Source organism: Tachysurus fulvidraco, chromosome 19 (assembly GCF_022655615.1).
Source record: "Tachysurus fulvidraco isolate hzauxx_2018 chromosome 19, HZAU_PFXX_2.0, whole genome shotgun sequence".
Lineage (NCBI taxonomy): Eukaryota > Metazoa > Chordata > Actinopteri > Siluriformes > Bagridae > Tachysurus > Tachysurus fulvidraco.
In genome coordinates, this window is record NC_062536.1 from 18649903 (window position 1) to 18676602 (window position 26700).

A 26700-nucleotide genomic window follows, 5' to 3' on the forward strand; every position below is an offset into this window, starting at 1 on the left:
AACCAAATTCTGAATGCAGCAAAGTGGCTCACAATGACATGAGGTGGGGGGAGGTGGGAGGGGGTTAAGTAAGACTAGAAGCGGAAATCCGTAAGCTCTAAAGCTAGCAGTTGGGAGCAGTAAACCTGTAACCTGCAACAACTCATATTCACTGTAAACAAACAGGAATGACAGATCAACTACCGAGTCTCTGGGTCTGGGATGTTAACACACACTCGCACAGACACACACATTTTGAAGCACACAGTCAGTGATGGAACAATGAGGCCTTGATTGTTTTTTTTTTCTTCTTGGTCCTAATCCCCTTTTCGATGCACCAGGTCGACCGCATATCGCAGAACATCTACAGATGTCATCCCGTGTTCTGTGGGGTCAACGTCAACCCCTAGCATGTAGGACACTTCGTAATGGCTCTTGACATATAAAACAGACTAAAAGGGAGGTGCTGAACAGAGAGATGTTTTTTTCACTGGTTTTTCTTTTTCTAGCATTAAATCTAGTAATCTCAGCGTTAAACCCACAGACCGACGAGCTCTGCTTGTGCTGCCCGTATCCACCACGGAGAGAACAAAACCAGCAGAACCGAGCACTATTCCGGAAAGTTCAGCGCCGTCACCTCGGGTTTCATCTTGAAGTACTGGTTAAAGCGAAGAATAGCATATCTAGCAAAATCGGGGGGAAAAAATAAAAGAAGAAGACCGATGTCATTTTAAACATTCCAGGCTGTAATGAATAAAAATAAGAAGATAAATCGGGTGTCGAACTTTACCCCAAGAAGTCAAAGTCAATGGTGGAGTACTGAGCCTGAATCAATGCCCACAGGCCCCAGAAGTAATGTGATGCCTAAAGAGAGAAAGAACAGGGTGTGAAAATTTTTAATCATAATTTCATTTTAGAAACCTTTTATGTGGCCTACAGAAAAAAGTGTTCTGTGAGCACCAAGAAAAACTCACGTCAATCTTCATGACTTTCCTTATTTATTTTGACACCTTTTGCAGAAAACGTCTCATACTCATTTAACTCATCAGTTAGGAAACAAAAACATAAAAAGGTCAACGGCTGTGCTGCGTTTTCAAGTCCTTTACGAACCACGTGTGGGTCAGTTTAAAATCAGAGTCAAATCATTTGTTGTTTGATTCAGTGAGTCGATTCAGAGTAAATAATTTGATTAATGTTACGCACACTTTCTGCGGTGAGTCGTTTAGAGTCGAATAATTTGTTGTTTGATTCTCTTTCTGCGGTGTTTCGATTCAGTGTCAAATCATTGTTTCATTTGCTTTCTGCGGTGAGTTGATTCAGAGTCGAATAATTTGTTTGATTCGAGTTTGATTCACTTTCTGCAGTTTGTCGAATTCAGAGTCGAATAATTTCTCTGATTCAAGTTTGATTCACTTTCTATAGTGAGTCGTTTAGGGTCGAGTCGATTCAGACTCGAATAATTTGTTTGATTCGAGTTTGATTCACTTTCTGCAGTGTGTCGATGCAGAGTCGAATAATTGGTTTGATTCGAGTTTGATTCACTTTCTGCAGTGTGTCGATACGGAGTCGAATAATTTGAGTGATTCAAGTTTGATTCACTTTCTGCAGTGAGTCGATTCAGACTCGAATAATTTCTCTGATTCGAGTTTGATTCACTTTCTGCAGTGTGTCGATGCAGAGTCGAATAATTGGTTTGATTCGAGTTTGATTCACTTTCTGCAGTGAGTCGATTCAGAGTCGAATAATTAGTGTGATTCACTTTATAATTTATCATTTCTGTTTCTTAACCACTGTATGTAAACTGTTCTGCAATTTCTGGAGCTCGCTCCCAAGAATTTCACTCGCCTTGGCACATGTGCTGTGGTGATGTGACAATAAAGGTGACTTGACTTGACTTGACAATTACAGTACAAACAGATTTTTGTACAAAGGAACATTTTGTACTTAAATGTGACAAAACCTGAAAGCATTAGTTCACAGCTAACTGCTGTGTTACTGCCCATGCTCTGTGTATTGTATTTTACGAGCGACTAACAAATGTGCCGTAATGCGTCATTATGGCTAATTGACACAGAGCACAAGTCCATTTCTTTCTTCTAAAACCTGCAGCTTTAGAGAAATACGTCAGCATGCTTGACGTTCCTGCTCGTTTCATCGCTCGTCGGGTGTTTCCGAGCTCCTACGAAGACAAACAGCTCGTTGTTTACAATATTAATGGAGCATTTATTGACCTGAATAGGAGCTTTTTTTGGTGCGTTCGCTTTGGTTTAAAACAGCTCGCAAACTGAGAGAACCTAAATGTGGAGGAAACAAAGTTGTGCTAGAGTGTGTGGGGTTTGTAAATGTCCCAATGAAACACTTTCATTTATTTATTCTACACGTTTATTAAAAATGTGTCGAATAAATAAATAAATAAATAAATAAATAAATCAATCAATCAAGTAGCTGGAGCATGATGGACTAGAATATAAACAGAAATAAGTGTACGTATTCAGCATGTAGCGTCCGAGTGTCGAAAGTTTCTTAGAGAACTCTTATTGTAAATACTTTAATTACACAATAGATCAGAAGTGTTGAAATGAAAGCTACGCCTCTGGTACCAGTAACCACTAAGCTCTATTGTCAAAGCTTGATTGCTTTTACAGTGAACTATCTGAGCTTCATTTCCTCTGAGGGATGACATTTTAAAAACCTGATAGGCCGGCTGGGTTTGAGTTGGCTTGGTGACATGATCGCTAAAGGGCAACGTGGCACACAAACAAAACAAAAAATCGCCTTGTGATAACTCCAGATCCGTGTTATTTATCATGTGAGCGGCGATGCCAGAGCCCGAGGCCTGAGTCAGCGTTCACTGCATGATCGTTTTTTTTAGTTTGGTTTTATTTTTTAACTCTGATCATGACCGCTGTCGGCTTAAACCAAAATATATATATATATAAATATATATATATATGTGTGTGTGTGTGTGTGTGTGTGTGACAATGTGGTCGTTAATTGAATCTGAGTGTTTATTTTTCTTTTCAGTCTTTTTCAAGGTCCATCACGTCGGCGTTGGTGAAAATGAAGGAGTCTGGTTAATGATATTTAATAATAATGAGTTTATTATTTTACTTTGTTTTGGTTTGTGTCTCGTTTCTAAAGTGAAACCACAATGAAGCTTTTATGTATCACAAGCTGGGGTGAAATCATGTTTCTTTTTTTTCTTTTTTTTGGGGACTGTAATAACTCGGCTTTATTAGAGCCGAAAAGTAGAAATGCGTATTTTACTTCGATAGAGAGAAAAAAAAAAGAAAAAAAAGAAAGAAAGCTTTTAAATCTCGCCATTAGAAATCCAGGTGAAGAATCCAAAACAGCAGATCGATCCCTAAAATGATGCCCCGGTCACGTTTTTGTGTTGTATCGTCTTTTATCGGACACATTATGTTTACAGAGCCATTAAAGATGCGCTCAGTGATTTCTGTCGGAGTTAAAACACAAACAAATTCAGCTTCTCTCTTTAATTACTCCAAAGCCATGGACTTAAAAAAAAGTGCGGTGAACCGTAGCGCAGCCACAGACCTGTTCTTCCTGATGACTTTAATTGTGTCCTGTGCTGTTTGTTCCCGTAACCTGGTGAGCACAAAGGTTGTGGAGGATTTTGTTTTGTGTTGCCGTGTGGTTTGTCGGTTGTCACGGCAGGAGATTTTTAACATGGAAACCATTTTAACCTGGACAACTTTTGAGCTCGTCAGAAGCGCCGACTGTCTGGAACTTTTCTGCCAGGACTCGTTAGGAACTTTCTGCTACTTACGATGAGCTTTGCTCTGGTTGGTATTAAAGCACTCAGGAGCACGTTATTTTATTTCAAAACAGCTGTTTAAATATGATTGTGTCTTAACTCGAAGACCGGGACAAAACCTACATGCTAGCGTTATTCTTTTTTTATATGATCTTGTCTCTACATGTCGTGTGATTGTGTACGTGATGAACGAAATTTACGGACACGCCTTCGTTCTAGAAAGCGACAAATCCAAGCGGAGACCTCGAGACATTCCTCGCACTGATCCCTCGGCCTGCCGTTTCGTTTCGTCGCTTCCCCACTCACACACCCCAGAGCGACTTCTCTTCCTAGTAACTAGTTCACGCGGAAACGGAAGCGATATGACTTCTCCTTAAAGCGTATAGAAAAGCTGCGCAGAAAAAATGAAGCTTGGAAGGAAGAAGCAGAGATTTCATTTAATCTAAGAACAAAGTTAGCATGAAGCCTAAGTGCATATAAATAAAAAAATAAATACATTTTACTATAAATTGTACGGTCTGGCTACTACTGTGGGGGGGACAAGCCACGCCCACGAGTCGTGATGTCACTCGGTGACATTCACTGACACTCACCAGGGCGAAGCGGTTCACCTGGACGTACAGGACCTCCACCTCAGCCTCAGACACCTCAGTGCCTTGATCTTTGTAATCCTTGTAGGCCTCCAAGTACGCTCGCAGCCACTGCAGCTGGAGGCTACGCTCGGGATACATGCTGTAGTCCACCTCGTTCAGACCTGTCAATCACAACCAAGCCACGCCCACAAACATTAACACCGATGACATCATCAAGCTGGTCAGCTTCTTGTTTGACGGTTTTCTAAATCAATCCTGATGATAATGACCATAAACAAATTTAAGCTGCTGATAAAAACAAACAATAATATTTTAGGGTTTTCTAGACAGAAAGTAACCTGATCTTCTACTTGACATTTTTTGCATCATTTCATTTGGGGAGAAACAATCAAACCTTTAGTAATGGTCTTAACGTTTTACCGAATTTTTTCCAAACACTTTTTTTCCCTTTAGTCCCTTAATTTAACCGTTCAAAAATGAATAATCTATGAATAATCCTGAACGATAAACATCACCAAACTGAACTCAGTTTTATTTCTAATAATTATTAATTATCATTCATTTTCTACCGCTTTATCCGATTTAATAATTGTTAATTATTCAAATTATTATTTTAAAATAATAATTATTTAAAATTATTTTTTTGATTTTTGATTTTTTTTTTCAAGAATTATTTGGAATAAAAAAAAACAACTACATATAATAATAATAATAATAGTTTTGAAGATTAATTATTAGAAAATAATTCACATTATCAGGAGGGGATTTTTTTAATGACATTTAATTTTTTCTTTTTTGTTTATTTAATTTAATCGGAGACGTTTGATGCCCGTGTGAATATTCGTTTATTTGTTATCCTCTGAATGAGAAACATGGGTTAGATTTGTGTATGTTGAGGACGCTTTCGCTGGTGTGTTCGTGCTCCTGGACTTTACCTGCAAATTCATTGAAGTGGTTCCCAATGTCATAGGCTTGGTAATTGTACCCAGCATATTCGTAGTCAATAAATTTGACATGTCCTGAGGAGGGCAAACAGATGAAGGGTTGTTTAGAAGAGAACACTGACACGCTGCATCCAAACCCTTCCTAATCCTTGAACATTACAAATCTACACACAAACCAAATCAACACTGTTGTGTAACTGAGCTCTGACGTGACTGTTGCAGCTTGGAGTCGGAGCGAGGCTTCGTGTTGTGAAGGGACAGAAGAGTCGGCGCACAAAAAAGAGAAAAGGAAATTTAACGAGGCGCTGAGGCGGATCGGGACATGCAATCTGAGCACGGAGCACATCCAACAGAAAACACACACACACACACACACACTCTTATTCATCACACATGCTTATATTGCTTTGATCGCATGGGGGTTAAAGAGAGCAGCATGAGCACGGGAAGTGAGGAAGCTGCTTTCATTCGGTTTCTGCTGATGGTGTGAGTTCTGTGTATTTTTATTTTAAAAAGCTCAGAGCCAAAAAAAAAAAAGGCAGCGACGTGTTACTAGCATGACGCAAGACGCCGAAGAGCGACAGGGTGGAGAAAGTACGGAGGAATGTTACTGCTCCGCCACGGGGTGGATAATCCTCATCGAAAGGTAGCTTTTTGAAACCAAAAAAAAAAGAGCAATTTGCATTTATTAGACTTTAAATATCAGAAATAATGATCGATCAAAACAATAAACTCCTTCCAATCTGTCCAAACCAGGATAGACTCAAATTCATTCTTTTCTTGTCATGATCCAATCCATTCTTTTGTTTATTTGTTTGTTTGTTTGTTTGTTTGTTTCATTTTTAAGCTGATATCAATCAGATCCTGAGTATGAGATCAATGCCATCTTTGGTTTAAATACTCAGAACTCCGACGTGGAAAAGTCCGACAGAACCTTCCACTTTGGAACTCGCTCGCCATCTGCTAAGTGCATCAAGTCAACAAAATTCCAAAATGAAGGTGAATTCAGACCGTTTCGTTTTTTTTTTTCGGCCGAACGGATTTTTCTTCGTTAATCGGAAGTAACGAAATAAATCTTTAGCTGCGTCTAAATCGGATCCGATCCGGTTTGGTTTCTTGTTCTGGATCACGGGAGTCCTGAGTAAGTTGGATTTCACAGTCGGCGGTAACAAAGCTGGATTCCTGGTGTATTTTTTTCCACCCTGTTCACAAGATTTCAGAAAATCTGTCAGGCAGCGACGGAGGACCAAAAAAAAAAAAAAAAGTTAGAGAAAAGGTGAAAAGTTTCAGCATGAACCAGGTGAGATTTCCCATGCTTTCTCACCAGACCACAAGAAAAAGAAAGACGTGGTGAGGAAAAACATCGCCCTCTAGTGGCTCGGGAAAACGACTATCGGGCGGAAGGACGGAAGACATTTCACAACACTGAGCCTTTTTTCCTCCTCCATTACAGCGCACGAGAGTTTCTGTGTTTTCTCTTTAACATCTATAAAGCTGCAGCTAATAGTGTAAAGTGTGTGTGTGCTAATTAACAATCTAATAACAAACACCTTGCTTTGCCTAAACTATCTATAATCTGTATGTGTGTTGTTTTTATTATTATTATTATTATTTTTAAGAACAAAAAAATAAAAAGGTTTTGATTTGACAGTAGTAGACAAGAAGTGTTGGTCTACATAAAGAGACACGTGAGGTGGTTACCGGGCCCGTTGGCATCCTAGCCGGACACACAGAACAGCTCCAGTCAGTGGCTATAGGCCTGTGTAGCAGATGAAGAGATTTGGGGCAAACTCACATCTGTCACAGAACACACACAGCTTCACTGCAGAGCGGCCTCTGCGTCCCTCCCCCTTCCTTCCTTCCTTCTTACTTTCTTTCTTTTTTTATTTAAAAATTCACCGAGGACTTTCCCCTTTAGCAAAAAAAAGACCCGATCACCCGCCCACCCGCCCACGCCAGCCAGCCTGGAGCACCAATCGACATTGAGCGCATTTTTTGTTTAGATGCAGACGGCACGCTTTTCCTCTCACGAGGTGGAACCTGTGCTGCTCTGCTACGCTCCAAGTATATCAAATAAAATAAAGTAATATAAAAGAACAAAAAATGAAGGACCGGGGGAGTCGTTCACATGATAAAAGTATTCAGTATTATTAAACAGTGTTAACTCTTCCCCTCTGTCTGTGTGGTTAATGTTAGCTGGAGGAAGTGGCTTTGCCTCGTTGTCAGCATCTTCCTTCCGCACCATAAAACACTTGTGAATGCTGCAGCTATGCACGTTAGAAGCGCGTGCCAGCCATCGCGCCACGTCGGGCCGCATCGCTCGCTCAAGGTTATTCATAGGGAACACAAAAAGCATTCACAACATCACACAAACAGGGGAATTACATACCCAATAACATTCCCACAAGCATACATTTCTTTTTCTGCTATAATCACACACACAATGTAGAAGAAAAAAAAACCAAACACGGTTTGTTTTTAAGCTGAATCGGGGCGAGGAAGGCCTTAGAGAGGGGTTTGCTCTCTTTTTCTTATTCTTTCTTTCTGTTTTTTTTTTTTTTTTTTACTGCAGAAAAGTGTAAAAACCAGGCCTACCTCAGGCAGGACAGTGTGTTGTGGGGAAGCCAGTGGGTTTATTAGTGAAATCAGCGTGAGGTAAAAGTGCTCACCTCCTGCCTGTTGGTAGATGATGTTCTTACACAGCAGGTCGTTGTGACAGAGAACGACGGGCGAGCCGAGCTTGGAGAGGCTCTGCTGGAGCCACAGCAGCTCCTCTCTCAAACACGACGTACTGGGCACCTGGCTGCTCAGCCTGCACACACACACACACACACACACACACACACACACACACACACACACACATTTCAGCAGGGTTCATCCTGGAAATGAACGTTCACCTGCTGCCTTACATGAGAAGGTGAGGATGTTCAACCTAAAAATACATTTGTTTCAACTCACAAGTTCAACTCGAGTTAAAGAGCAGAAACGAGTTGACATAAAGTTCAAAGTAATGAGGTTATCATCTATTACAGCACACACACACACACACACACACACACACACACACACACACACACACACACAGTAGTTACACAAGCATACATTCCACCTCTTTTAATCGTCTTAATAATATCCATATTGACTGTATTGCTACACATTTATACATAATACATATGAATAGCCACAAAAAGAGAAGAGAAACAAATCGACTGATTTTTATTGTCTGTAAATGTCTAATATTTTTTAATTTGAAAGTACAAACAGCAGCAAATCAACAGTAATCAAATCAACGGCTTGTTATTTCCAAAATAAAATTGTTTCAGTGAACAGACATTTTTTTTTTAAAACCTTCCTTCGATTTTATTTGAATGAAACACCCCATTTTTAAATTAAAAATAAAAAAATAAAGTACAAAAATATGACATCAATTTTAGCCAATAATATTTTAACTCAAGTCTTTTTGATATGGAAACATTTCCAATCAAATTCTAATCATGTCTGTTTGTTACAGTATCCAGTCATGATCCATTTTTCCCCCTTTGATATCTGATCCACATGGCATGCGGATCTAAGGCTTGGAATCTGATCTAAAAATAAGTTGTATAAAAACGATCACTGTATTGCAAAAAAGCGTGTTGTGACGTCACACCTCATGATATCGGTGTTGTTTTTGTGTCACCTCGGCCAGGCCTGGGTCTGATCTCCAGGTCTGATCTCCAGGTCTGATCTCATTTTACCTGAAAGTTATTTTTTTTACCCGATATGGTTCAATCGTATCTTTTGGTTCCGTGATGTTTGAACATCTCTTTGGTTACAAAACCATGATTTGGTTACAGACCCAAAACAAACCTCCTGCAGTTTGAATAATTGTGACTCGGAAGATTGTCAGGAGTTTATAATAGGTCAAATACCGTAAAAGGGAAAAGACGCTCGGACAAAACCATCCGACTTTACGTCACCATGGTTCTTTCTCTCTCTCGCTCTCTCACTCCCTCTCTCTCTCTCTCTCTCTCTCTCTCGTGTTTCTTTTATAACAAAAGAAATTCGATCCTTCTTTAAACCTAGTGATTGATTTTGTAAACATGAAACGCGACAAGGATTAACGAACACACGCTGGAGCAGAGTAATATCTAACTACCACAAATTATAAAAGGAAAAAAAAAACACATTATGAATGTTTATGACTAAATACAAAAATGTATAAGTATACAAATAAAAATAATATAAATAATAAAAATTAAAAATGACTACATATTTCAAACATTAAAAGTTTTTTCTGAAGAAAATTTGTTCATAAAACAAAACCTTTTAACATTCAGTCAAAAATTTTAACGTTAGCTGAATTTTAAGCTAACGTTAAAATTGTTAACTGAATGTTAAAATATTAAATGTGATAAAAATAAATGTGTTTAATTAGGATATGGCTAATATAAAATTCTGGCAGTAAAAAATAAAATAACAGAGAACATTCTTGAGGGATAAAATAAAATGATACCCGACTGTAATGTCGTATACGAATGATTTGGAGATTTGGGTTTAAATGATAGCTTTAAACTGACTCGAACATAAGGGTTGAAACTGAGGAGAAAATATTTGAACAAACCTACATTGAGAATTTCAAAAGACTGAGAAATAAGTGCTTTAACTGTAAAACAACACGACGGACCGTGTTTTATTCGTTTCGCTACCAAATATCTCTACTAAGGAGCTAATCTGGCATGCAGACTAAGAATTAGCAGGCTAGTTAGCAAACATTGCTTAAACAAACACAAAGCTTGTCTAAAATCTACAACGAGAAACCAGCTTGCTAATGCTACTGACGAAGATTTGCTACTTACAGCTGAGTCTGTGGTGTCTGTCAGTGTCATGTTATAAACCAGCGAAGCCTTATAACTACCTAATGCGGCCTCTCACACCCAGTGAACTTGAATCCACCAGGAATACGTGTGTATTTTTTTTTCCTCATACAGATGTACAGCTTCATCATCGCTGAGACATGGCTTCATAATCACTTTACATAAAAATGAAGTCTTTATACAAATCTAAACCACACATGTTCGGTCTGATTACAGTCACGTCACATTTGCTTACACAGATCCGAATCCAGCACCGTACAGTTTGCATGAACAGGTGGAAGTGCATGAATCATGTGAGCAGGTTCCACATTTAGCTCTGCAGCGCTCAGCTAATAGCTTTGTTTTTAAAGGGTGAATTTTTTATGAGCTCTGAAGTGAAAGCACTGCATAATAAAAAAGCCAAATGCTGCATTCGGTAAATAATTAAACTTACAGCTAAAGAGGGACTTTTCGGAAATGAAAATGAGCTTTTACTTTAAAAAACGAACAAAAAACATGAACCTACATATTTTTCAATATATTATTTTTCAATATTTAACTAAACCATACATACTGTGAAAGTATTATTATTAGTAGTAGTAGTAGCAGGACTCATGCCCCATTTTTATCGCATATTAAAAAAACGCAGCACTTTTTATGTACTTGTGCATATTTTCATGTATTTTGCGTATTAATCCATTGTAGAAAATAAGCATCTGTTATGCAAAAGAAGCTAAACAAAATTTGTTGTCTGATTTAAATCACAGTAGAAATCCTACTCCAGATACAAACAGAGAGCCTCATAGGCACTGTGTTACATCCTTAACATGAGTAATCCTGTATAGAATAGTCCTAACATACCACTTACACTAAAGGATAAAAGCAAGGTGTGAAAATACTCCAGCTTTTAGTGTCTCCGCTGGAACAGGGACGACATGAGCGTAAATAAGAACCTGCTAGAATTTCATCAACATACAGTAGAGAACATATAATAGCCACAGATTTAAAGCATCAAGAACAATGTCATGTATGAAAAGTAAAGTAACCGGAAAGGAAACGAGAAACCTGGTGAATGTGAATGTAGCGTACATGCTAACGGATAAAAAGTTGTTTTGTCGCTCTCTTATCTGAGTGTGTATAAAACCACACTCTGTAACCTACATTACTGTATCTATAGCTGCCATCTATCACATGATACAACACCGCGTCAGCTGCCCGAGTTAGACGATCACACAGAGGAATTTTACAAACGATTTCAGCTTGAATACAGTTAGGAGTGAACCTATTTCTCTTCTCTCTGGTTTCTGTTTTACTTCTAATTTTGCTTTTACAATATTCCAAATAAACTGAAATAAAGGACCCGGGCTGCTGGACTGCTGTTCCTCTTTCCTGTTAATAGTCCTTCTCCATTCCTAGCAACAATTTTCACCTCAGGTAAGAATAGAAAAATGTTTTGTACCATTGATGAGTATTTGTTATACACTTTATGGCCAAAAGTATGTGCACCCCATGTCTATTATACCCGTATGGACATCTACAAAGAATCATAATATAATTAAATGTCTATAATATCTTTGTATGTTGTTGTTATTCGAATTTTCTTTCTCCTATAGGCGAGTGGTGGTTATAGTGGTGGCGGTTGTTGATTGAAGGATCAGGGTTCAAGCCCCAGTACTGCCAAGCTGCCACTGTTGGGCCCTTGAGCATGGCCCATAACCCTCTGGGCCACTGTATCATGTCTGACCCTGCTCTCTGACCCCAACCTCCAAAAGTTGGGGTATTTACTGTGCGGTAATGTATATGTGGCAAAATAAAGGCTTCTATTCAATTTCCCTGCCTTCCTTCATTTGGGATTGAAACCACAGCTTATTTATTTTAATATCTTGCCTCATTAATCAGGCATCATAACTCCTATGATTGAGTAACTACCATCTATTACTCAGTCACTGTTAACTATCTTAATTATTTCTTAATAGGTTGATATAAGATTATAGATTAATAGCATAAATTAATTCCAGTCACTTATTAGGTAACAAATGTTTGCCGTGTATTACGTGAGAACTGAAGCTAGCAGAAATACTGCTCTACCTGTAGCTTATACAGATTACATCATAATCTTTGCTAAAAGTTATTGTGTAGAAATTTCCCACCCTCGGCTTTTAACTAAGAAACATAAATGTCTTTGTGATCGAGAAGTACTATAATCACCTCTAGTAGTCGTCTTTGTGAATGACATAATAAAGACATGAGCCAGCTTTAGAAATGTAAAATAAAAGATCAGTCTAGAGGCAGATATTTACCGCGGGCGTATGAGTCAAACCAGGGTGTTACGTTTAGCTGTCAGGATAATTAATGGTTACAGGCTAAACAAGCATGATAGGCATGTATTTTTAGTAGCACTGAACACAAACCTCTTAACTTTGTTATAGATTTTATCACAGCCGCTATGAAAAATGAGGGTTGTTTATTGTTTCTAGTGACGTAGTGACGACTCGCGCAAACGACGCTCCGTATCATTAAGTCGAACTGTCGATATGGTTTCTTTTCTGAAACGTTAAAAATTAGTTGGAAATCTCTAGCATCAGAGTGCTGTATCAGTCTGAAATAAAATTCTATAAAAAAAACGGTTTTTAAACTTTATCACCTCAGGAAAGTTGAAGAATGGGGAACACTTTATCTTACTAACTAAGAGAAAGTGAAGGAATGACACGTAGCTGCTAACTAAGTCGTTTCTCTACGTTCGACAACATTAAATGCGACTATGAATGGATAAAAGTTCACATGACACACAGTTTTATTCCTTACACTACAGCTCATTTTGTAGTGAAATTACAAGTTTGATTATTTAAACAGATCTGTCAGCTTTATCTTTCTGTATCACTTCCATACCATATCCATGTTGTGACAATCCAGTGAAAAGAGAAACCCAACAGGTTTACCTCACGTTTTTTTTCTTTTTCTTTGTCCACTGAGGACCGACGGCTAGTTTACATAAAGGTTATATAATATATTATCCAAGTCTATATGGAAACTGTGGGTTGTAAGATGTTTAAATACACATATGTTTCCCAGCAACAGGTCATGTATTAACTTAACACGTCCCTGAGTTTACACTGACAACTCCCTCAGCTCGTAATGTCACCTAAAGGCTCACCTCTGGTTCTTTTCTGGATCCTTGAAGTGGGTGGGGACGAGGGAGAAGTACTTGCCCATCTTGTGCCAGAGATCAGACCGGGGAACCCAGCCATTGTGTGCGTGGATTACGTGGTACTTTGCCATCTGCCTTGCAATGAGCCTGAGAGAGAAATATCAACATGCTACACATCAGCATGTCTTTCATTATCCAGCTAAGTTAGTTTATCTAACTGGACTTAGATGGCTAAATCCAGCTACTGTAACATGACAGAATTTCTGAGAGAAGGTTTAGCTCCTGTACAGAGATCATGATAGTCAACACGTTCATCAGCTAACATGACAGAATTTTTGAAAGGATTTTTAATATTAGATAGCTGACAATGCTAATCAGCAAACTACTGATTTCTAAGCTTACAGGATTTCTGAGAGGAATTTTATATAAATTATTTCATACTCATCGTTATATATATTATCTATTTTGCTAGGATAGCTAACTTCATATTCACCGTTAATGCTAACCACCAAGCTACTCATCTAAGCTGACAGGACATCTGAGAACATTTTCAAGTCATATTCATGTTTCTAATAGATACTAAAGATGGTTACCTTCTAGTTAAGACCACTTAACTGGACAGTTTTAAAAATGCCATAGACTACAGATTTGTTATCATAGCCACTTCTAGCATATATTGCTAACATATATTTGACTGCTAACAAACATTACAATAACTTCTGAGAGAATGAACCTAACCTGACAGGACTCCTTATGGATGTTTAAATCGTATTCAGGAACGTATTTGTATCTTTACTTGTAGTCCATGCATGAAGGCAAATGTAATATTTGTTAATGCTTACCAACTAGCCTAACAGGGTGAACAAACCTAACAGGATTTCTGAGAGGACATGCCTTTGACAGGATTTCACATTCTGAGTGTTTAAATTCTATAAACAGTTTAGATTATATATTGTATATTATAAAATGTATTGTCAACATGAGCAAATCTGATAGGATGTACAGTATTTCACATTCATAAACGTACTGTACAGTAATTTTAAGTCATAATGATAATTGTATTTATTCTACAGTCCTAGCCCTGACTCGACGACTAACTGAATCTTCGAACAATTTTTCCTAGACGGATTCTGAGAGAAAACGGATTTTTCAAGGGACGTTTAAGTCTCGCTAAATCCAGTTTGTTAATATAATAATACCCCATCTTATAACTAGCTAGGTAAAAGAGGCTAGCATGACAAGATTTCTCAGGGAATTTTTTTAACTTACAGTAACAATTTCTTAGGTAAAGTATTTTTATAATATATACAGCTAATCTTAACCAACAATGCTACATAATATCTGAGAGAAGCCTCATTTAGAGATAATTGTAATATTTCCTGCTTGCTAACTAACCAACTTGCAAAAATTAGCTAATGTTATTGAATTTAGTATATTTTTCAGCAGAGATAAAACCTGTACTAAAAACCTAAACTCATATGACTAGTTAGACCTAGCTATACACGGCTAGTGTAGCGAGTGTGATGTATAATATTGACTATCCATGTAAACACAATATAGTTTTGTGTCAAGTGTTTATGTTTATATTTCATCTTTAATATTTGGTTTGCCTTTACATGTAGTAGTGACATGTTTTGAAAGGAATCTTTTAGCTAATATTTGCAGCGACTTTTTTTGTTCTTTTTTTCACTGCTTTCCAAACGGTTCAATCTGATTGGCTGTGCTCTGGGGAGTGTGCACACAGCCTGACTGGCATGTTTTCTTTTTTTGCATATGTGTGCAGCTATGGTGATGTTAATGTACATCTAACGTGTGCTTGGTTTTTAAGGGCAGGCTGTGAATAGACACGAGATGGAAAGATGCCACAAACATCTTTGGCAAGACATGAGGCATTTCTTTATGTGTATGAGGCCTGAGATGGGGTTTGGGGTGTTGGGGACGGGGGTGGCTCAGGGCTTGGCTAGGTCATGAAGCAGAAGGATCGTGTTACTACGAAGGCTGTGGCTTTAGAGCAGAGAGGAAACGAGCATGAAGATTATGCCAGGCAGAAAACATGCAAAACTGTAGCAAGTCATCCACAGAGCTGGAAAATTCACCTGAATATGGCGGGGTTGCGGATGTGCTCGGGCTCCAGGGCCACGCCCTCCAGGAACTCATAGCAGAGGCCGTTGTTAAAGGTGCAGTATAGACGCGGGGCACAACGGTGCGCCTGCAGCACTCGAAAGCTCTTCACCTCATTGTCACGGTCTACGAAGAGCTCAGTTTTGTTGCCGTAGACACGCACCAGCACCACGTCCTCCAGCGCCCCACCCACGTAGCAGCCAATCAGCTTGTTGGTAATGCCGTCTGTGAAAGTCTGCCAAAATGAGAAGAATGAATCATTACTCATCTGACACTAAATCTAAAGGCTTTTTTTATTTCTACCATTCTTCATATTCCTTGAAGTGTTTCAACATGCACATAATTCTTGATAGAGTGATAGAGGGAGAGAGGGAGAGAGTTCAGTAAACTTAGAGAGGGAGAAATCCTTCTGCCAGAAAGCCTTATGTAACACTAACTCATTAAAATATAGACAAATACAGGCTCAGGGACACAGAGGATTGTTATAAAGTATGTCAGAAATACTCCAAAATATCATGATATTGTTTTAGAACATTTCTTACAAACTATGACAGGTGTTAAATTTTCGTGTGCATTAAATAAACGTATTATTATGCAATCCTTTTTATCGTGCATTATGAAAAGTCTACATGTCTAGATGTCTTAAGTCCAGTTTTGGACTTCAGAATAGCATAAAAAAGTAACAAGTAGATTTCCCATAGAGTGAACACTGCGGTAAGCTGCGAGTTTACAGCGCACCGTTGGGGAAATTCGGATCCGATCTCTGCCCATGCCTTAACGCCACTGATGCCTGATCCCCGCAGGCACCGTGTTTTTTTTTCCACCACACCCACACTTTTATTAATCCGTAATACCTGCTCTGTCACCTCGTTGTTCTCCGAATCGGTTTCATTCTCAGCCTGCTTTCCTTTCTTAAAATGTTTAAATCATTCAAATGACTGGATCTGATTTTTGTTTTCCTGACATTTACTGTAAAGCTAAATACAGGACCCATGCTGTGTGTTGCCAAAATATGTCTCGATACAAGTGTCTTGATACATATTTTTGTCATGAGTCCCGCTCGCATTCGTCCTCTCGTTTCCCCCTTTTATTTTAATCAGTCAACATTTCCGAGCAGATCACGACTTCCAGTCCCGATGAAGCAACAGCTTTCTGTAGCTAAGAGTCAAAAAGGGGCAAAACTGACCATGCTGTCTGAGGTGTAAGGGGCATACGATTTCTCCCCTGCCAATCAGAACAACAGCAGCCAGTACATGCATACATTTTATTTATTATTTATACATATGCACACAGTACAGGTACAGATTTCCTCTCAGGATTGTAATGGGTGGATTTCACAAGTGAAAATTGGCAGGAATTTACTCTAAATGAGCCTTGATCGTGGTGAAAAATCATAAAAAACAAACGATAACGTGTCATTTCACATTGTCACTTAAAAACATTCAACTTTCTTCCCCTCATTTTTTTTGTATGTGAAGCAAAACACGAGGTAAGTCTCAAGATCAAAACGCTGCGACTCCAGACTATAAAAAAACTACTATAAAGTTTTAGATGGACAAAAAACGAATTTTCATCGACTAAAACTGTTGAGTTAGTTAGTTAGTTTTTCCCTCAGTAAAAAAAGTAAAAACTGAATCGATATCATCGATGAAATGAACGTGAGACATGTGTGAAGTGTTTCAGCAGAATCTGACTCTTAAACATGAAGCTTGTTTTGGATTTCCATTACTGTGCTAATGCTAAACCTTTTATTACTGGTTCCATTGCGCCTCTGTACAAGCTTTCTCCTCACCTGCATGGTTTCTAAGTTATTGGTGCCGTAAAACAACAGATTTCTAACCATTCTTATACATGCCTCACATGCCTGCTGTTTCTGTGGTGAGAGAGAGGGAGAGAGAGGGAGCGAGAGAGCGAGAGAGAGAGAGAAAGAGAGAGAAAGGTAGCAAGCAATAGCAAGTACAGAAATAGAAAGTGTGTGTGTGTGTGTGTGTGTGTGTGTGTGTGTGTGTGTGTGTGTGTGTGTGTGAGAGAGAGAGAGAGAGATACAGACAATGAGAGAGAGAGAGAGAGAGAGAGAGAGTTACAGAAACAGAGAGAGAGAGAGAGTTAGTGAAATAGCAAGCGAGAGCGAATGAGAGAGAGATACAGTACAAAGAGAGCAAGTAAGAGAGAGACAGAAATAGAGAGTGTGTGTGTGTTTCTGTGTGTGTGTGTGTGTGTGTGTGTGTGTGTGTGTGTGTGTGTGAGAGAGAGAGAGAGAGAGAGAGAGAGAGAGAGAGAGAGAGAGAGAGAATTAGAGCAAGCTAGAAAGAGTGAGTGAGAGAGAGAAATACAGTACAGACTGGGTGTGAGAGAGAGAGAGAGAGAGAGAGAGAGAGAGAGAGAGAGAGAGAGAGATACATAGAGATACAGAGAGATACAGATACACAAAGAGAGAGAGAGAGAGAGATACAGAGAGATACAGAGAGATACAGATACACAAAGAGAGAGAGAGAGAGAGAGATACTTCCTCCCCATGAAAAAAAATGCTAAAAGATAATTATTTTTTTCTTCCTTCTCCAGTGTAGTAAACCCACATGTTTTGCATTTAGAGTTTATGACAGTGTTTATAAGACATTACAACATCGGCACCCAGTTTGTTCAGAAGATGAACACACTTCTCATAATGCACTGATTTATTTTTTTTGTTGTTGTTATAAATAAACACTGCTTATAATGCTTCATGTTAGCGATTCATAATCCAGGATAAAGCTATCTACGACGTTCCCGAGGGACGCATTATAACATGATTACGAATGTGTTCCTGTTTTGTTATAGCCGAAGGTCATAGTAATAATGAAGCAACAGGTAGAGATAAAGATGTCGAGTGTACATTTCGAGTGTTTTACGGAGTTTTCCACAGTACACAAAGGGTTCGTGTTCGAAAATGAACACGGTCCGGTTTAGGCCACGCCCACTTTTAGGACAATATCCGAATCCAGACCCAGACGCAGTACGTCGTGATAAACCGTACACAGGTGTCATGTGTTTCTAATCTAATCCGTGTGGATTCTGTGCGCTGATACGATCCCACTCGGCCGCGGCGAGCTTCACTGTTTCACTGTTCTGGACTTTCACTCTCATCACAACACTTCTCATTTTCTCTGTCTTCGGCTGAAAAGTCACACAATGACAATCGGTCCCATTAAGTGTTTAGTTGTTGTTGTTGTTTTTGTTGTTAATCTTTAACGATGTCATTCGAGATATTTGCATGTTTTCCAGGAAGCGATATGTCGAAGGCCATAAAATAAAACAACGACACGATAATAATGTTAAACTTTAGTCACTGTTTAATTGTCAGTGCTGAAAGTCAGTTCGGTGTGTGTGACGCTTTCCAGTGTGTGTTAATGAGTAAGCAAAAAAATGTACATTAGCTTCTGGGTATAAATGTACATGTGTTTGAACAACTCTGTGGTTTCACACTTCCAAACCGAGCTGACTGACACATCTGTGTGTGCGTGTGTGTATCTGTGTCTGTGTGTATGTGTGTGGGAGAAATGTGTGTGTCTGTATGTGTGTGTGTGAGAAAGTGTGTGTGTCTGTGTTGTGTGTGTGTATGCGTGTGTGTGTGTGTATGTGTGTGTGTGAGAGAGAGAGTTGTGTGTGTGTGTGTGTATGTGTGTGTGAGAGAGAGAGTTGTGTGTGTGCATGCGTGTGAAAGAGAGTGTGTGTGTCAGTGTTTTGTGTGTGTCTGTGTGTCTGACACACACATCCCCTCACACACACACATCCCCTCACACACACATCCCCTCACTCACACACATCCCCTCACACACACACATCCCCTCACTCACACACATCCCCTCACTCACACACATCCCCTCACACACACACATCCCCTCACTCACACACATCCCCTCACCTCCCACAATCCCCTCACACAACACACACATCCCCGTCACCACCACACTCCCCTCACACACACCACATCCTCACACACACACACAACCCCTCACACACAAACACATCCCCACACACCACACAACCAAACACACGCACACACCATCAGCCTCACTCACTTAACATCCCGTCACTCACACACATCCCCTCTCACACACACATCCCCTCACTCACACACATCCCCTCACACACACACACATCCCCTCACACACACACACATCCCCTCACACACACACACACACACACACATATCCCCTCACACACACACATCCCCTCACACACACACACATCCCCTCACACACATCCTCAAACACCACCCCCTCTCAACCACACATCCCTCACACACACACACACTCACACACATCCCTCACAAACACACACACACAATCCCTATCACACACACATCCCCCACACACACACACACATCCCGCACACACACACCACACACACACACACACACCCACACACACACACACCCCCGACACACACACACACACCCACCCCGACACACACACACACCCGCCAACACACACACCCACACATACCCGACACACACACCCACACCCCCGACACACACACCCACACACCCACACACACACACACCCCCCCACACACACACATCCCCACACACCACACCACCCACGCACACACACCCCCACACACACACACCACACACACACATCCCCGCACACACACACACCCCCACACACACCAGCCCCCACACACACACACACACACCCCACAACAGGCCCGCACACACACACACAGCCCCCGCACGCTACACACAGCCCGCACACACACAGAGCCCCGCACACACACAGCCCCGCACACACACACACACACAGCCCCGCACACACACACAGCCCGCACGCCACACACAGCCCCGCACGCACACACAGCCCCGCACCACACACACCCGCCCCGCACACACACACACAGCCCCGCACACACACACACACACACACACACAACAGCCCCGCACAACACACACACACACACACACACACACACACACACACACACACACACCTCCCCTCACAAACACACACCCCCTCACACACACACACCACCCCGCACACACACACACAGCCCCACACACACACAAAGCCCCACACGCACACACCCACACACACACACACAGCCCCGCACACACACACACACACCACCCACACACACACATCCCCTCACACACACACACACACACACACACACAACCCCTCACACACACACACATATCCCCATACACACGCACACACACACACACACACACACCCCCACACACACACACACAAATCAACCATCACACACCACTCCCCTCACACACACACATCCCCTCACACACACACACACACATCCCCTCACACACACACATCCCCTCACACACACACATCCCCTCACACACACACATCCCCTCACACACACACATCCCCTCACACACACACACACACACACACACACATCCCCTCACACACACACATCCCCTCACACACACACATCCCTCACACACACACACATCCCCTCACACACACACATCCCCTCACACACACACATCCCCTCACACACACACATCCCCTCACACACACACATCCCCTCACACACACAAACATCCCCTCACACACACACATCCTCATTGTTCACTCTCTAATGTGGACCCAGTAAATCATGTGCATTATCAGGAGCTTCAGCGAGGACAAGAGGAATGACAGGAATTAGAGCTTGGTACAAGCGTCTCGGCATGTGCTGACTGAGCGGCCCGTTTCGGTTCATCACCTGGTGTGTGTTGTGTGAGGGGTGGTGTGTGGTGTGTGGTGTGTGTGCTACGCCCACCGTACGCCTCGGATAAACGACCACGTGACGTCGCCGCCTCCTTAACATCCGCAGGGAAACAGAATGTTCCTAGTGTTCAGGGACAAAACATGGCTTTATGCTCAAGCTAAAGAAGTGTCTAACTTCACCACAGCTCTCTCTCTCGTGTTAGAGAACATCCTCCACTCCGGAGCGTGAGCGTGAGGTTTAAAGCTCTACCCCACACCTCGTCTCTCTGACTCGAGTCAGAGACAAAGCCAGGACTCGGACCTGTCGGACTGGAACTCGGCTGAACAGAGACATGTCTGGTCTCTATAGAGCTGGAGGGGCAGCAGTGATGTGTGTGACAATGAAACCTACAGAAACCTGAGCTGAGAGACAGAGAGGAGGCTGAACAGGAGGAACACAACTCGAGGGACTGGTTGGGTATAATCATCACACAAAACACACAACAAACACAACACACACACACACACACACACACACACACACACACAACAAACACAACACACACACACAATAAACCCAACACACACAAAACACACAACACACACACACAACAAACACAACACACACACAATAAACAAAACACAAACAAAACACCACACAAAACACACACAACAAACACACAAAACACACACAAAAAAACAAACACACAAAACACAAAACACCACACACACAAAAAACACACACACAAAACACACAACACACAAAACACCACACACACAACAAAAACACACACACAAAACACACAACACACCACACACACAAAAAAACACACAACACACAAAACAACACACACAAAAAAACACACAACACACAAAATACACAACACACACACAAAATACACAACAAACACACAACTCACACACCACACAACACACACCAAACACACACAAAACACACAATACAGAAAACACACAACAAAAGCACAACACACACCACACACAACACACACACACCACACAACACACACAAAAAACCCAACACACACAAAACACACAACAAATGCACAACACACGGCACACACACAGAACACACACACCACAGACACAACACACACCAAACACACAACACACACACAACAAACACAACACAAATACACACAACACACACAGAACAAATACACAACAAACACACAACACATGCACACAACAAACACAACACGCAACACACACACAACACACACAGAACAAACACACAACACACACTACATACGCAACTCACATAAAATACAACACGCATGCAAACACAACATAAAAATATACACACAATACACACAACACACATGCACACAAACATACATTTACACAACACACATGCACACATATCCACAACACACACACACACACACACACACACACACACACACACACACACACACACACAAAATGCTCTGTCGCCCTGGACCGCATTTGTCTTTCAAATAAAAGGGAAATCAGCTGGTCACACAGCACGTGAACATCGAACAAGTTTCAGAGGTTTTCAGCTCGCGTTATATAACAAACCAACTATACACAGTTATATAAATCTATTTAAACCCACACATTTTCCTAAATAATTGTAGCTGCATACGGAATGCATTATGAACACATTATAACAGGTTAATAACATGTTCATATTCATTATAAGACACGCCCACTCTGGGTTTAAATCAGAACACCTATACAGATACAAACACTGCTGTTACTTTTCCCACCACTAATGTACATGTATAATACATGTATAATGCTAAGACTATCTATGAAGGTCATACGTCTATTGACCTATAAATACATTCCTAACCTGTTATAATGCATTCTTTTGACAGTTTATTCGTTCCATTAAGTAACTTTTAGAATCATTAATGCCAGAGAATTCCAAGGTTACGTGTTTATAACACGGTATGTCACCTAGTCGATGTTAACGTAGTCTGTCATCTGTTTTAAATAGAAATCTAGTTTGCTATTGTTTACAGTAGAGTAGCGTAACTCCGAGTTAGTCGTGTGTTAGAATTCCAGATCATCACCACAAGAACCCAATAAAACAGGAAGTGGCAGTGATCATGTGACCTTCCCCAGAAAGTTCTAGTACCTGTCCGTGGGCAAAAATACTAATACCAGCTGTTTCTTATGCTGGAAATACCAAATACAATTTTATAAATAATTTCAAATGGTGTGGTTTTGTGTGCTTAGTGTTGCTTCTAGTAGCTTTAAAAAAACGTACATATATGTTATTATTTATTTTTTAATATACTTTTTATATTTAAATGTTTTTATATATTTTTACTTTTTTATTAGATTTTGTTTTTCTATATCACAAGTTCCTTTCTAAATTCTTATAACAGTTAATAAGCTTTTTTATTTCCTTACACAATATCTATTTCCTCGTCTTGGGCAATTATCAGATTTATAACACGATTACGAATGTGTATAAACTTTATTATAGCTATTAGTTAAGAAGATGGTCGTTATAAGGAAGCGATTTTTTAGCAATAAAGATAAAGAACTTTGTTTCTAGGGTTTTCTGTCGTTTAGGCCACGCCCACTTTTAGGTCCGAGTTAGGTCACACTTGCAGCCCAGACTTCGCCGTTCAGAGTGATGTTTCTTTGTGTTAACATTCTTTACATTTTTTGGAACATTTTTTTTTACTTTTGGAAGGTGTCATGTGATTTGGCCCTGGAGTGTTTTTATTGCTTTTACGCCACAACGTGCTAGCGATTTTTAATCTACTAAAGTATTTTAAAGCTGTTCCTTGCTAACGTGTCAGGTTTTTCTATTCAGTTAACAAGTCACAGTTCCTGTTCTCGCCTTTCGCTATGGCAGCTAAATACCCTCTGTCCGTCCTTCTCTCTCTCTCTCTCTCTCTCTCTCTCTCTCTCTGCTCATCGTGTTCATCTTCTCTGTAATAAAGATGTCTGCAAACACCTTACAGCTTCAGCCCTGCCTGGTACTAGAGACTCCTTCCATCACTGCTTACATCAACATGTCCTGCTTACAGAAAACTTCACCCCATCAAAGAGAAGGTCTCATGTCACCCTGAACCAGCTGCTGCGATCGTATTCGTTCAAATGCTCCTTTAATATTTTATTCCTTTCTTCTTCTTCTTTATTTTTTAAAGACCGCACTTCGGTCAGAGCACGTTCTGTTCTAGAAACGTCTCAAAGTGTCAGTCTCGTCGTGTTTTTATTAAACGTCCTGCGTGTATCTTTTCCACAATGAAGATATGATAGAAACTCGGGATAAAACACTGGCAATTCTGCGATATTATTCAGCTTTACGAAGCAGGAAAGGTTCTCTGGAGACGATTCTGGTTCTCCTGGAATACGATACAGAGTTACCCGGTGTAGACTTTCAAAGCAGCTTCTTGTAACAAGTTATTCCACCCTCGGTCATGTGCACAGAGTTTACAGCTACGACTCGACTCACCTCACCTCTACTGGATCCACAACACTGACTGACATCTATTTGTAATTTGTTATCTGTATACGTAACATCTAGCACTTGTCAGTGGATCAAGGTCGCTTCTGGTGATTTCGGTGCTGAATTCCTCTTCGCATGAAGGTTATCCAGACGTCCTAATGAATGTGACATGCTACGTCAGGGACGTTCGGTCTTATTTGGAGAAGGCCGGTGTGTGTGTGCAGGTTTTTTTATTCCAACCCGAGCAGAAGCCACAGCTCAGTCTATTAAAAGCTAAGGTTATCTGATGAAACAAGTTGAATCAAGCATGTTGTTTGGTAGAAAAACCAACACCCACTCCAGCCCTTTGTGAATAAGATTAGACACCCCAAGCTACATAATTACAAAATTTGTAGCAAGATCTATTGACATTTTAGAACAATATAGTGATAAAAGACGAAGTGACAAAGTGACAAACACCATTTTGACATTAGAGACTTTCCTCAACTCCATTCAGCTTTTCAGGTCATATGACGATATGTGTGAGGTGAGAGAACAGGTTTACTTCACCATTGCACCTCCAGTGTGTCACAACTCCCAATAATTTTCATTGACCAATCAGAGATCAGTATAATTCTCAATGGCCAATCACAGATGACTGTAATTCTCAATGACCAATCACAGGCACTGTATCCCTCAATGACCAATCACAGATCACTATAATTCTCAATAACCAATCCCAGATTGTTACTCCCAATGAGAAATCAGCGATCAGCATTTTTCTCACCAACCAATCACAGATCAGCATTATTCTCAACAACCAATCAGTGATCAGCATTATTCTCAACAAGCAATTACAGTTCAGAATTATTCCCAACAACCAATCACAGTTCAGAATTATTCCCAACAACCAATCACAGATCAGCATTATTCCCAACAACCAATCACAGATCAGCATTATTCTCAACAACTAATCAGTGATCAGCATTATTCTCAACAACCAATCACAGTTCAGAATTATTCCCAACAACCAATCACAGATCAGCATTATTCTCAACAACCAATCACAGATCAGCATTATTCTCAACAACCAATCACAGATCAGCATTATTCTCAACAACCAATCACAGATCAGCATTATTCTCAACAACCAATCACAGATCAGCATTATTCTCAACGACCACATGATTCACAAAACTTCCTGTAATATATTTTTATCACATCTCATTTAAGACCCGTGTTGGTGCCTGAAAGACTTGATAGTGATTACAAAATGTCTTGTTTTAGAATCTAACACCCTGCAGGTGTCGTGTTTTGTTTTTATTGTTTTTATTGTTTTTTTGTGGTGTTTATTGGAAGTCGTCCACAACCTCAGCAGCATATTTATGATCGTGTTAAAGAAATCATCTCTCATCAAGTGTCTTAAACCTGAGTGTGTGGTGACGTGTCCGCGTCCTGGGATCATGGAATCGTGCGTTTAAAGCGTGTAATCGTTTATAAATGTGTACAAACACGATTTGAATGAGATGTCGGAAATTGAAGATGATTTTTTTTTATTTTTTCTGATGACACGTGAAGGCAGAATAACCGCCCTCTCCCCCACCCACACACATCCCTCCAATCAGCACACAAACTGCGTAATAAGACGAGCTTGCTACAAAATAACCTACAGATCATCCAGAACATTCTAATGAAATTTCCTGAAAATTCGGAAATCCAGTTTCCGCCCGTTTGGCGATGTGACGCAGCTGCGCATGGAGATTAGTACCCGTGCGCTCAGCGACCAATCAGCGCGGTGATTTATTATCACGCGTTATTCACGCGAAATAAGGCTTATAGGATCCTTTGCAATGGACCTGGACAGTGTTACCTTCATTTTGACCTCAGTAGGTTTCCACTGAGGTCTGAGCGCCTTGATGATCTGCAGCGCTCCGGGTCTGTAGTCGTGTTCGTCCACGGTCACGTCCAGTTTAGGCACGGCAGGCGCACCGACAGGGACATGGATGTAGTTCGCCATGGGTTAGGAACAGAGAAAAAAAAAAGAATAAACACTTGTCACTTGTAAGGTGAAGAAGAAAAAGGTTCAAGTCGTTAAGCGCTGCTGCAGCAGTTTCCGTAGATGCGCTGCGTCGCGGAATGAGAGCGGAATTTAATGCGTGTTGGTAACGTTAAA

General features: G+C 40.5%; 1 protein-coding gene across 1 annotated transcript; it reads right to left on the reverse strand.

The window, feature by feature from the left end:
* On the reverse strand, window positions 1–26700 carry etnk1 (ethanolamine kinase 1). The gene is made up of 8 exons (XM_027160369.2): window positions 26398–26700; window positions 15377–15636; window positions 13287–13427; window positions 7964–8106; window positions 5286–5369; window positions 4351–4511; window positions 770–843; window positions 1–662 (listed from the first exon to the last, which is right to left on the reverse strand). The coding sequence occupies exons 1-8, from the start codon at window positions 26542–26544 to the stop codon at window positions 590–592; spliced, it is 1083 nt and encodes a 360-aa protein (XP_027016170.1). The 5' UTR covers window positions 26545–26700; the 3' UTR covers window positions 1–589.

What these genes read in the sequence shown, in the direction of transcription:
- etnk1 (XM_027160369.2), bottom strand. Translation starts at nt 26,544, where the DNA reads ATGGCGAACTACATCCATGTCCCTGTCGGTGCGCCTGCCGTGCCTAAA. An exon ending in CATCTACCAACAGGCAGGAG is followed by an intron (nt 5,370 to 7,963) that starts GTGAGCACTTTT and finishes TGCCCTCCTCAG; the next exon opens with GACATGTCAAATTTATTGAC. An exon ending in AGGTGAACCGCTTCGCCCTG is followed by an intron (nt 844 to 4,350) that starts GTGAGTGTCAGT and finishes TTCTCTCTTTAG; the next exon opens with GCATCACATTACTTCTGGGG.